The 13444-nt window shown below is 34.6% G+C and overlaps 2 protein-coding genes across 9 annotated transcripts in view; both read left to right on the top strand.

Moving 5' to 3' along the window:
* The window catches only part of agrn (agrin), a 242698-nt gene extending 238909 nt beyond the window's left edge, over positions 1–3789 (top strand). For all 8 annotated transcript variants that reach the window (XM_052593910.1, XM_052593914.1, XM_052593918.1 and 5 more), the window contains one exon: positions 1370–3789. In XM_052593910.1, the coding sequence (XP_052449870.1) occupies positions 1370–1527 (158 nt within the window). In that variant the 3' untranslated portion in view covers positions 1528–3789. The remainder of the gene's footprint in view (positions 1–1369) is intronic.
* A 3007-nt stretch (positions 3790–6796) lies between these two features.
* ptpn11b (protein tyrosine phosphatase non-receptor type 11b) overlaps positions 6797–13444 on the top strand; it is a 29582-nt gene continuing 22934 nt past the window's right edge. Inside the window, exon 1 of the mRNA XM_052593929.1 lies at positions 6797–6963. Within this exon, the coding sequence (XP_052449889.1) occupies positions 6950–6963 (14 nt within the window). The 5' untranslated portion in view covers positions 6797–6949. The remainder of the gene's footprint in view (positions 6964–13444) is intronic.

Raw genomic sequence — 13444 nt, forward strand, 5'->3', positions numbered from 1 at the left:
TTCCAGGATGAGCTTTTACTGTAGGGTGTTTTAAAAAGTGTTTGCCTTCTCTTTCTCTTTTGACAAACCTATAAAGATTAAAAAGAAGGATTTATTCAATTTTAAGGATGCAAAATCTTCTTATAAGGTTTGTGTAAAGTATTTCAGCACAGGCCAGCCAGTATAACAGGTGCTGTGGATGCCCGGTGGCTAGAATACATTATCCTCAGACAGCCCGAACATCAAGAGCTCCCTCCGAAAATCCCTTCTTTCAAATGTCATTATTTATTTGCTTATTCAGATGTAATTCACTTGAAATTAGCCCTGTCAGTCCTCCCGTCGCTAAGCATACAATCCGATTAAAGGGGAAACATGCGGGGAGGCGAAAGGAAGAGAGAAACGTGAGTGAACTGCAACAGGGGAGACATTTTTCGCCGTGCTCAAAGAGCAAGAGACGGAGCTGGGTTTTCAACAGTGTCAGATCCCCGAGGGAGGCGAGCGTAACTCTCATTCGGAAAGCTGTCAGGGAACATCCCCAGAGCCTGGCCTCCCAAAAACACTGTTTGATCTTCTCACCTGTTCCTGAGTGTTGTGTCTCTATCTTTCTTTATTCTGACACCCCCACATTACACCTTCAGAGTCTCAGGCGTGATTAAGTTTTTAACAGTCTTCTACACAGGTTTTCCATAAGCCACAGACTGCTCATCGGCCTTTAATAATATATAGTGCTGTAGCTCGCCTGCGTGGCTGGTAATATCTCAGGTTACACAAAGATGTGCGTTTATAATATGGGTCATTAACATACATGGTTTTTAAAAAAAAAAGTAGAAATAGGTGTAATTGTACAGTTTTGTGATCTCTTGCTGAAAAAAAGGCATTTATTTGTATTTACTGTATGTTTCATGAAGTTTTAAATATTATAAATAATGGTCAAATATTTATATGTGTGTGTGTGTGTGATGCACGACATAAAATGTATGTCCACCAAATTAAAGTCATATAAGAAATAATAAAATATTATGCTAAATTGCTAAAGCTTTTCATTATACCATTTCATTCATGTAGACTTTTTTGATATCAGAATAGTCCAAAAATAACAAAATTAAATGATAATAATAATTCAGAAATTAAAATCATGCTTCTGATAGAAGACATGCATTTATGTAGGGAAAAAAGATCATCATCACCTTATATGCAATGTGATAGCATGCATTTCTGACAACCTCTTGAGTATGTTTTAAGTGATTGGATGGCTTTTTAAATCAATTGTATATACACTTGTACTTGAATCAGTTGAAATGGTTTCAGTCTGTCTATTGTGTGAACATGAAGTGCTGTGCAGTATATCATGTACACTTGATCTGATCTTGTCCATTCCTCTTGTCTTCAGGAGGTCTGGAGGAGCTGTCCATTACTCGCCGGTTGCCCAAGGCTTACAGCACAGGCTTTGTCGGCTGCGTGAAAGACGTGATAGTCGCAGGGGTGGAACTACATCTGGTTGAGGACGCCTTAAACAGTCCCAAAATTTTACACTGTTCTGCCAAATAGTCTGGCACCACGTTCCTCCCAACACCATGTCTACTGCTGTAATTATTTTTCTATTTTTTGTATGCTTTTCTTTGCCTTTTATATTGGAAAAATTACATCGTTTTAATTATAAATTAGTTTTTCAGTTCGTTTCTTTTTCTCCCCATCATTGCGTCCAAAAATAATCAAGTCACCAGTCAGCGAACCATGGTGTCACAAGACGAGCAAAAAGTCGCATTACATCTGTCCTCTTTCTATGACATACGACCGAACATGTACTTGCTCATTACTTGAACAGTGGCAGATGAGGCTGGTGCTGTTTGTGCCGTCTGGATTGCCTTTTCTCGGTGCCATAGCTAGCTGTCCAGCATTCACTATACATTCCTCTGAGCTGTTGCTGTGGTCCATTACTACATTTAATAGGGTCTATAACATGACATTCCGCTTTATCGACACGACAGCATCTGGTAAAATCACTGAGCAAGACCATGCATGATATTCCTCATTTATGATACCACTAACAAGGACGAAAGCTCGAAACTTGGCAGTACTGATAGTAGCTGACATAACATTTAGCATTCCTCAAAAATCACCATTGTTTTTTTTGTTTTTTTATGCAAACATCATTGACCTGTGAGATGTAATAAATAGTAACGAAATACATGAGACTGTGAATTTTGAAGATGCTATTTTTTGTTGCAATCATTCGTCTCATGTGTTGTGCATATCTAAAGAGCAATTACATATATATATAAATATACTATATGACCACTTGTTGCATGCATCTTTTAAAGTGTTGCGTTGATTTTGCCTTGGTTCTCTTGATCTTCATCATTCCATTTAGGGCAGAAATGTAGCTGACTACATTGCAATCTTGACATCTGATGATTCAAGTTGGGAGATTTTGAAATTTTATATATATATAGATCTGCTATTTGTCAATCTGGAATTCTTGTGTGTGCGTGCGTTGGGAAAAAATGGTTGTTGCAACAACTCAACATTGGGAGGCGCTGTAACACAGGAAGAGATGAGAGACTCAGAACACATCAGGGGGACAAAAACAGCATTTACATTCTTGGCATGTTCCATCATCGAACAAAAATCATGTATTCACGGCATTTTTTGTTTCTTTTTTTTTCTATCGTATATCAAATGAAAATGTCGCTTTAAAATGCTGCCAGCACTTGCTATAAAAAAGGGATGATGTATGTAGACCCCTTGCATCCTATGACTGTGGCCCCCATAACAAATGTTTATGTTCTACGGTAACCAGTGAAAATAGTAATGCATGGGTTTGTCAAGTCAAAATGGTTTTTGTAACCTGTTCCAAGACGAATGCAATGCTGTGGTGCTGTTTCGGTGTAAGAAATATGAGTTTGATACCAGATGCTTTGCAATATTCCACTACAAATATGCCTGTTCAGGGTAAAGCATCATCTCTTTTTTTTTTTTCTTTTTTTTTTTTTACAAACCCTGGAAAACGCAAGATCGTAATCATGTGATTTTTCAAGTGTAAATTTGTTACTGAGGTTTTGTTTTAGTATTATACACTGGAAGCGAGTCTGGGGAAAATCAATCATTTATGTGTCTAGGGTTTGATCAGACCGAGACCGGGAGCCCTTCATTACTGCACGAGCTGAATGGACCATCTGCCCCTTTTAGTATAGTGCCCTCACCTTCACTTTTCCAGCGGACTGGATTTTTGATCTCTTTTATATTAATGGGAGTTATTTTTTGACATCCTCCTCTAGTAGCTTTGCTCTCAAGGGACGAGGCTCACAGTGAGAACCGACCATGGAAATCTGCTGTGTGAATGGAAACTGAGAAATGCCTTAAATTCATACACCGTTCATGGGTGACAGAAGTTCATGTCCATATTGTTCTGTGCTCTCACCTTAGCCGGTATATTAGCCTCATTCCCATCATGTAAATGACTTCATAAATGTTAATAATTATATTAATAATGCTTATGAGAATTTCCAGAAGGCCTCGATAATAGTGGTTCTGGACTCTACAAAAAATACTATTTACTGTACAAATACTATTTTCAGTATCTTATTTATGTCTTAAAAGGATTCTCAGTCTGGCATTTGTAAACTAGTGTTTTGATTGAACTAGATCTGATGGGCAGTGCACAGAATGAGAGGCATGATGTTACCATTACTAACTTTATTACTTGTGTCTTGTGTTCAAACCACCATAAAATAAAATGTAAAACTGACCTGACTTTCTGTAACATTTACTCCTGAAAATGTCTGTGAATAAATCCCTCCAGTTCCCAAATGTTTCTAATCCAGTGTCTCCCTAGTGTTTAAAGTTTGGCAGTGGTAAAATGGTATAACTGCTTTCTATTTAAATACATTTTCAATTGAAATGTATTCCTCTGGTGACAAAACGGCTTTACTTTCCTTGCTGAATAAAAGTATTTATCTAACTATATATATATATATATGTATGTATGTATGTATGTATATACAGCATAGTTACATACAGTATATAACTATATGTATATAGTTATATATATTAAATGCACAGCCTTTTATGTCCGCAACATATGGAATGTTTCTGAAGTGTTTCTCACTCTTAAAAGTTCATAAGATTTTGGTATCTGTACTATTTATTGTTATAACATCAAAGTGTCCTGAAATAACACTAAGTAAGAAAATGTGATTGTGTTCTTACAGTAGTGTCTTAATTTATAAGACAGAGAGTGTATTATTCAGTTATGTAACAGTCATTCTCTTAAGGGGATATAAAATGTCATCAGACATGACAGGCTCTGGGTTGCCTGGAGACGTTAGAGAAATAGATCTTGTCAAAGAACTCTGGCGCTGGGGGTAAAAATGGTAACTGGAAAAAATCCATTGGATTTGTCTGAATAGGCAAAAGCATATGAATGATCCCTGCTAGACGAGCAGAGGGTTCCTTCAGTACACATGCTCACAGCAGTGCAATAAAGAGGCTTTTACTGCATGTAACAAGGCTTCAGCTGTCTGGCTACATCAGGGGATCTGTGGCTCCCATTGTTCCTCCTCATGGGGTTTTAGTTTGGACTGAAGAGTCCCCGGGCTGTAAGGTCAAGGGGTGTCTTGGAACAGAGCTTGTCTGCAGCACTGGCTCTTCCTTTAGTGAATGATTTCCTTGAGGGAAAATTCACACAAAAATGAAAATAGTTCCAAACTAAGTTAACCACGTCATTTTCAACAGCATAATCATCAACCACGTCTCGTTTTGTTACTAAATGCATACCAGTTTTGAATGAATCGTTAAGTGATTGAATCAGTGACTCACGCATGAATACAGTCACTTGTTTCATTCCAGTGTTTTTGAATGAATCAGCTGAGCAATTGATTCAATAAATATAGATTGTAATAATATATATTAAATAACTATAATTAACATATATAACGATATATTATGGAAGTCCATTTTCATTCAAAATGTTATGATAGTTTTTGTTAATATTTTAAAATAAATATTTTTCATTTAATATTTCTATTTTCATTTTATTGCAGATAACTGTTTTATGTCTATGTGATTTTATTAAGTTTTAGATGTCATTTATTTAGTTCTAGTTATTTTAGTATTTCAACTCAAACTAAACATGACTAATAAAATAAGTTTTATATTTTATGTTAGTTCAGTTAATGTTTATTTTCTATTACAGTACTGAATTTTTTTTTATCATAACTCTGATACTAATTATGATAAAAAGTCAAAATGCCAAGTTATAATTATGACGTACTGAGTGTTATTATGAAAGCAAAAGTTACAGTTCTGACCTAATATATCATATGACTTAAAAAGTTGAAATCTTGAGATGAGGATTATTAATTATTTACTATTAATTTGACTTTTTATGTCATATCTCATAATTCACCAAAGCATACTTTTTACTTAATAAACGTAATATATAATATATAACACATTATGAATATTGTAGTGTTATTGATGCTCCCCAATAGGCCTTCATATGGGTGAAAGGTATGAAAACTGTTGCACACTGTCCTCGAGTATGAAATTACTGACACTTTGTTTGCATTGGCTCCTATACTGCTTAGAGAATGCCCGGTCAGACTCTCTGTCTAAAGAGAGAAATCCATAGATAAAGACCTGCATTTCTGAAAATTGCATAACCACGTCCCTGGCAGATTAATCTTCCTTAGGGCCAGTGACGTCATGGCAGTCATGGCACTGCTGCAGTCCCCACAGCTGCCACCTTCAAATCACCCCAATGCAAATGGGTCAGGCCCAAATGGAAACTGCTGAAATGAAAGCAGAGACAACATTGCTGTTGTGTATCTTCTATCTCCTGACAGATATAGCAGCATTACAGCAAACAGAGTAATAATAAACACGCCTGGAAATTAAATAACAGGGATAATTTCAAGGAAGGAACTGCTAAAATAAGACTGGAGGAAAATAAATCAATGTATACATCACTTCATTATTTTTGGGCCTCTCAGAGGTGTGTTTAGCTCTAAATGTCTGACACCGCCGCCAGAGAATAATTCAGGTGCCAATAGGTCCTAAAACATCGCTTACATAAGATCACATTATAATATTTCATATGCAATATTCATATGTAACATTCTTAGTTTTCATATATTTGGTTTTATTTGTTTAGTACTTAAACTATGCAAAAAATAAAAATGTTCTGAAATCAAGTTTTTATAGTTTAGTTAATGTTTATTTTATACATTAAAGTTAATATTTATATTACAGTAATTTTTTATTAATAATAATAATTTTGTCATTAAGTCATAATTATGAGAGTAAAAATATGACATATTACATCGCATGAGTTGAAAGACAAAATAACAGTGACTTGATTTACCAATTAATTTATTTCATGGCAGAAATTGGTTTTCATTATATAATACATTGTTTTGTTAAGTGACCTACCAATTTTGAGAAACATTTTCCTGGACTGTAATTTTTTAATGTGTAATTATATTTAATTTTATTTTGTTAATTTTAAGAGCGCCATTTACCAATGTTTTACTTAAAGCAACAAAACTCCAGTTTTGGCTTCATGGAGTCAGCATATAGGCCTAGACCAAAGATAGATTATTATGATTTCACCTTTGTAGCTCGGTTACAAATGTTAAACCAAGGTAGTTAGAGCCCAACCCGTCCGGTCTTTATACACTGAGAAAATAAAATATTGTCGTTGTTATGTGCTGTCACATGGTCCTGGGCAATTGTACGAGCTTGATAATAACGGACTCGGTTTGAACCGTCTGGATAAAGTTTTTCCAGTCTTTGTGAGCGGTGTGTGAGTGAGAGGCGGAGAGAGTGAATGAGAGCTGGGCGCTGTGTGACGCCCCTCGCTCGCGCTCAGCTCTGCGGCAGTGACTCGGCGGAGGCAGAATCGGTTTATTACTCTTTCCCCCTCAGTCAGCTCATACACTTTTGACATCTGACAGCTCACAGGACCGCCATGACGTCTCGAAGGTAAGCTGAAGGCTACATTAAAACTGCAAGAGCGGGTGCTGAGTGTTACTGTTACTGTATTTACTGTATGAATGAATCGAGCACGACACGCAGCTCAATGAGTCGACTCGGTCTTTACTCCAGGATCCTGATCCTGTCTGGCCCATTGTACTGTTCGTTTAACGATTTTATACCATAGACTGTTTAGGTATAGTTTGTCTTATTTCCCCACCTTTTTTTATTTTTCCTTGATTTCAGTAGCATGTAGATTGTAGCCTGTGTCGCTCTCGCTACCGGATGCTGAATATGATTTATCAGCGTAAATTCACTGTAACAGTTCTCCCTCTAATGCAGTATTTAAACTGTGCTTTGTTAGTTTATTGAGTCGTTATATTAGAATACTTATGGTAATTACCTCCTACTTTATTTACTACGCCGTTGCTAAAATGATCACTTAAAACATTAAATACAGAGAATTGAGATAGTAGATTGAAAAAAATTGAGAAATGTGCACACAAGTTTTAATATAGTCATTATGTGGGCCAAATGTAGCTGCAAAAAAAATGTATTACTTTAAAATTTCACATTTGAAATTGTTTTCCTTGATTATCTTGTGACATGTTTCCCACTATTCACACTTTATCCCGGGTTAGTCATTATTTATAGATTTCACTCTGCATGTTTGAAACTTCGGGTTAACGTCCTTATTTGCATATATGAGGTCAGTCAAATTGATTGGACAAATACAGCAAGCGGTTTTAATAACTGCTTGTCTAATAATCTTTTAAAACACAACAAAACAACTGTGACTATTGTACAATGAACATTAATATTTAGTAAGATAAGCCCTGAGGCATTTTATAATTGTATGTTGGAGCAGAGTTTTAAATTTAGGCAGGGTTAGAAGTGAACAGGCCCTTTAGTCGGTGTCAAAAAGGCATTAATGCAAGGATGAGTGGGGTGTGATGCTGTTTTGTTTCCTAAAGTTTGACATATGATTTGTATTTCATTCTGAGTGTCATATCTGCATAAACAGAGATCTAGAGATTCCCTGGGTTAATGCACCTACACAAAGAGCTGAAGCACACATCAGTTATTGTGAGTTTGCACAGGTGGCCTTGGGTAAATAACATAGAGCACGGGAACAACACTCAGTGTTGCTTTAAGCTTGCATTATCTACTGTATGCACTAACCGTTAACACAATATGTTTCAGGATTCAGTGCTGGTTATGTCTTTACCGGCAGCTTTTATTTGTCTGAGTAATAGTCTGTGATACTTTGGCCTTTACTGTGCCTCTACATCATCTGTTATATAAATAGTAATACTGCAAACAATTACCATTGACTATTATTAGCATCATTAGATTATCATTACTGATGTCCTTCTCATCTCATTAAAGGAATAGTTCACTGTCATCCTTTACTCTTCCAGACTTGTATGACTGTTTCTTCAGTGGAGAGCAGAAAGAGATGGTAGGGAATGTCAGCCTTAGCATCTTTTTCCATTCAATGAAAGTAAATGTTGACTTAAACCTTCATCTGCTTTTGTGCATGTTACACTGAAGAAAAAAAGTCATGCAGGTTTAGAAGAACATGAGGGTGAGTAAATGTTGACATGTCCCTTTTAACTGGTGTGAAAACTGATTTCACTTAACAGTACATAACAGAGGACAATCTGTCTAATATGCAAAAGTGCAGGGACCTATACTGTGCATTTTGCTGATTTGCAGTTATCTGTGCTAAACAAACAGGAAACTGAAAAATTATTTAAATATAGGATTTACATATATTAAGCGTACAAATGTTTTATTGTTCACAAGAGGTTTTGCATAGAGGAGGCTAACAAAGTTACTTAGCTCGGTGTTCATGCATATTTAACATGTTGCCGTAAAGAACATTTATACTGCTAATAGTTTTGGAAAGACCTAAAGAGATGTATTTTTATTATCCTTAAGTAATGTGGAATCATTTTTCTTGGTCACTTATCCCACCTGATCCTTTTTTTTTTGGCTATTATTGTTATTTCTTTCTTTCTAGATCATAAAGCATCTTTTGTGTGCATGTGAGTAAGCGTGTACAGGAAAGAGGAAAAAGGAAGAGATGGCTCATTGCGTGGTTATTTTCGTGGGGTCATGAAAATATGGGGTCATGAATATTTTGGTTGCATGAAAATAGTCGGCAGTTGTAAAAATTTCCACACTTAGAGATTCACTCATGTTGAAAGGTTTGGTGTCAGTAAGATGTTTTTAATGTTTTTGAAAGAAGTCTCTTATGCCCACCTGAAGCAAAAATACAATAAAGACATTGTGAAACGGTATTTTTAATTTAAAGTATAAGTTTTCTGTAATTTAAAATGTGATTTATTCCTGTGATGCTACACTGAATTTTCAGCAGCTCTTCCCCAAGTTTCAGTGTCACATGATCCTTTAGAGATCGTTCTAATGATATACTGATTTTCTGCTCAAGAAACATTGTATCATCAATGTTAAAAACAGTTGTGCTGCTTACTGTAACATATTTGTTGTAACTGTGATACTTTTCCCCTAAAATTCTTTGATGAATAGAAATTCATTTGAACAGCATCTATTTGATATAGAAACTTTATTATTTTAATGCATCCATGCTAAATAAATGTATTAATTTCTTTCAACCAAACAGTATATCGGTATTTGGGGTCAGTATGTCTGACAGTTTCACTTGTCTGAAAGCAGAAGGGACAGGATCGGTGGTATAGTACTCAAAAAAGCTGCCTTCAGTGTGGTGAAATGAAATGAGATGAGAATTCCCCAAATTTCCAGGAATTCTGTTAGTTTTGACCAAAGATTTGCTAAGAATTATATATTTTTTTAATCACAGTCATCTATTTTTAAAATCGAAAGTGTGACATTTGCATAATTTGTGGGTATTTTACATCATGGATGGCTTTATGATTTTCATTTACCATTTTATAAATGAACCCTTAAAACCAGGCCAGCAGACTCACAGCATGCCTCTAAACCCACAGTATTTAGTATGTAAGGAATTATGTCTCATCAGATCAAATGAAGCGTAGATTATACAGATTAATGTCTCCATAATCATGATATAGTTATTGGAGATGGTGTGTTGAAGTATACAGATGTTGTGCATTTCTTTGTTCATATCATAAATCACCACCTTTTGTTATTTTTCTCCTAGACTCTCCTTTTAGGACGCAAAGCCAGGTCTTGATCCCAATCCAGGAGGCTATTTCTGTTGGAAGGGTTGTTATCAGCTGTCGAGAATTTGAATATGATCGTTGACGTTAGATTTTGTTTCACATGTCCTTGGGCTGGCTAACCCAGGGTGAGTTCAAAAATGGCAACATATTTCTCCCTCAAGGGGGGAGAGAGGCTGCTACCGCGTCTAGCCTTGAATGTAGCATTCTAGTTATGTGAACTGAATTGAATTGATTTGACCTTACACATATGTGCTTGGGGACTTGCGGTTAATCAGTTAACTTGGGGTTGGGGGTTAATAAATTAACACTTTCAGATTTGCTGGCATAATGTCCCGTAGCTATAACTGGGCGGGCGGCATCCATAGCATACAGTATATATTATATATATGACGGGCATCACATACAAAACTAAAGTTTTTGTTTAAATAATATATGTATGTGTTTATTATTATATGTAATACACACACATACAGCGTGTATATATATATATATATATATATATATATATATATATATATATATATATATATATATATTACATGTATATACATTTATATATTTATATTCTCAGATTTTATATTATACATAAACATATTTAATATATAAACATATGTATATATACATGTGTTTATATACATATATATATACACACACAGTATTCACACATATCATGTAAACAAAAACATTGATTTTGGATGTGATTAATCGTTTGACAGCACTTATTATATATATATATATATATATATATATATATATATATATATATATATATATATATATACACACACACACACACACACACATACGTATATACATATAGATTTGCTCCGGTAATGACCCATAACTGACTAGACGGCACCCATATACCCATATCTGACACTATGTATATCTCTACACACTACTGGTCAAAAAAGTTTGGAATAAGTTTGGAAAATATTATTTAAAATATTTTCTATTATGCTTACCATTGCTACATTTATTTGATCAAAAGTACAGTAAAACCAGTAATATGAATAAGTATTACTTTAAATGTTTCAACAGTATATTAAAATATTTTCAAATGAACTGTATTCATGTGATGACAAAGCTACAGTTTCATCAACTGTTATTACAGTGTGCAGTGTCACATGATCCTTCAGATATCATTCTCAAATTCTATTATCAGTTATTATCAGTTATAGGAATTTAATTAAAACATTTTTTTAGCAATGATGCATTAAATTGAACAGAAGTGACAATAAAGATATTTATAATGTTTAAAATAAAACAAAAACTACATATAAATAAAATTAAGCTGATGAACAGATGAAGTAAAATGAGGCAAACTACAAGGCCGTGTGTTTAAACTGACTCACCACGTCACCGCTAGACTGACATGTGGCAGCATAATCAGCTTTTCTAAAAATATCAGTAACGGTACCAAAATCCAGCCACAGGGACCTGTCTGCCCCCAATATAGACGCGAGAGGGTCTTTGAAGCTGATTTGGGGGTACTATATATATCACTTTTTGTCACCTAGCCTGCTTCTTTAAATAGCCAACAAATAGTGTTGAACTTGAGACATTATGTAAGAGCGAAGAAGCAGCTCACTGTGTGCACGTGGGTCTGTGTGTTTCCCGTCAGAACACTGCTGCAGCACTTTCCGCCTGATATCTCTCTCTCTCTGGCCCTCACTGTACAGCCCATTTGTGCCCCCGCATTATCATGAGCAAGAGGGTCTCTGGTGTCACTCAACAGTATGTGCCAATATGGATGTAACAACAGAGGATTGTGTGGCTATTCCTGTTTTAGATATTTTGAATCTTATTTGCACGTTGGTTTTATTATTACTAAAATTGTTACATTATTTTTTTAAACATTATTTATTTTATCGTATTTATTTATTTATATCAGGCTGCAAGCTACTAGACAACGGCTGTTAATTATTAAACCAGAGGAGAAAGTCATGCATTTATTTTATCTAAGAGGAAGCTGAAAGAACAGAAGCGCTCTTCCTTTGCATTCATTAATCTGACCATTATAACACTAATGGCCTCAGATTACATTTATAGTGTCCTTATGAGATTTTATAAGGTTTAAAGGGAAGTTGCAGGTCAATATTACTTCCATGATGAAGCATGAAAGAGAAGTGATAAGACTTAAAGCAGAAGCGTACCATTTTTTGACCTTAAAATAGTTTGTGCCCAAGTTAAAGATGTGGAGATGGCCAAAAGTGAGGAATTTGTACAGTAGGCTAATTCCTTGGAAGTCTAAACACTGACTCTTTGGCAGAAAACACTGGCATTTTTTTTTTTTTTTTTGAGCGTCCTGGCAGAGCAACATTGGCTCAAACAGTGAGCCTGAACTGTCTGTTTGTCCAACCAATGGCAGATGGCAGGGAAACATTTCAAAATGATTCTTTGCAATTAGGAAATGACACACTTGAGCTTTAACTAAAGCTTAAGGTTTAAACTCTAAACATGATATTGTGTCCAGCTCCGTTCTGGGGAAATCCGTTTTTTTTCCTGGCGATCAGTTTTGACCTAATTCTCTCCGTCCCATAGTGACTCATGCCAAAGTTTGTCTGTTATTAGAAAAAAGCTTTGTAAGCCAGAGCAGTACATTTTATTCAAATGCATACTCTGTCTCTTTTAAAATCAATTACTTCATTACTTGGCAAGCATTTTTCACTTATGCAACCTACAGTAGCTGTGCATACTGTTTGCATAAGCTGGCAAGTGCGCACTAAAAGTGCTTGAGCACAGGCACAAACCATTCTTCAAACTTCAACATGTTTAAAAAAGAAGTCACTGTTGTTTTAAAGTAGCATTATTTCATAATAAAAATATGTTTTTTTTAAACTTTGTTTTGTTTACCAGTAAAAATATTGAGCCATAAATAAAACACGATAACTTTACTTGAGAATCAAAATTGTGAGAGTTTGAATATGCTTGAATTATATTTATTTGTATTAGTCAATTGCTAATTAAATTAGCAAATGCATAATTCTTGTTACATTTTTTTAGATGTATGCATAAAACAAGAAAACAAGTTTCATACCATTTAGAATAATGTGTTGTAAGATAAGACTTTTTAGTTTTTTTTAGCTTTTATTAAAAAAAGGACATATTCAATTGGTAAAAAATTCCAAAAAATATTTGTATGATGTTACAAAATCTTTCTATTACAAATAAATGCTATTCACTTTATATATATATATATATATATATATATATATATATATATATATATATATATATATATATATATATATATATATATATATATACATATTCTAATACTGTAATTTGTAGAAAAAAAA

The sequence above is a fragment of the Carassius gibelio genome, chromosome B23 (assembly GCF_023724105.1).
Source record: "Carassius gibelio isolate Cgi1373 ecotype wild population from Czech Republic chromosome B23, carGib1.2-hapl.c, whole genome shotgun sequence".
Classification (NCBI taxonomy): Eukaryota; Metazoa; Chordata; class Actinopteri; order Cypriniformes; family Cyprinidae; genus Carassius; species Carassius gibelio.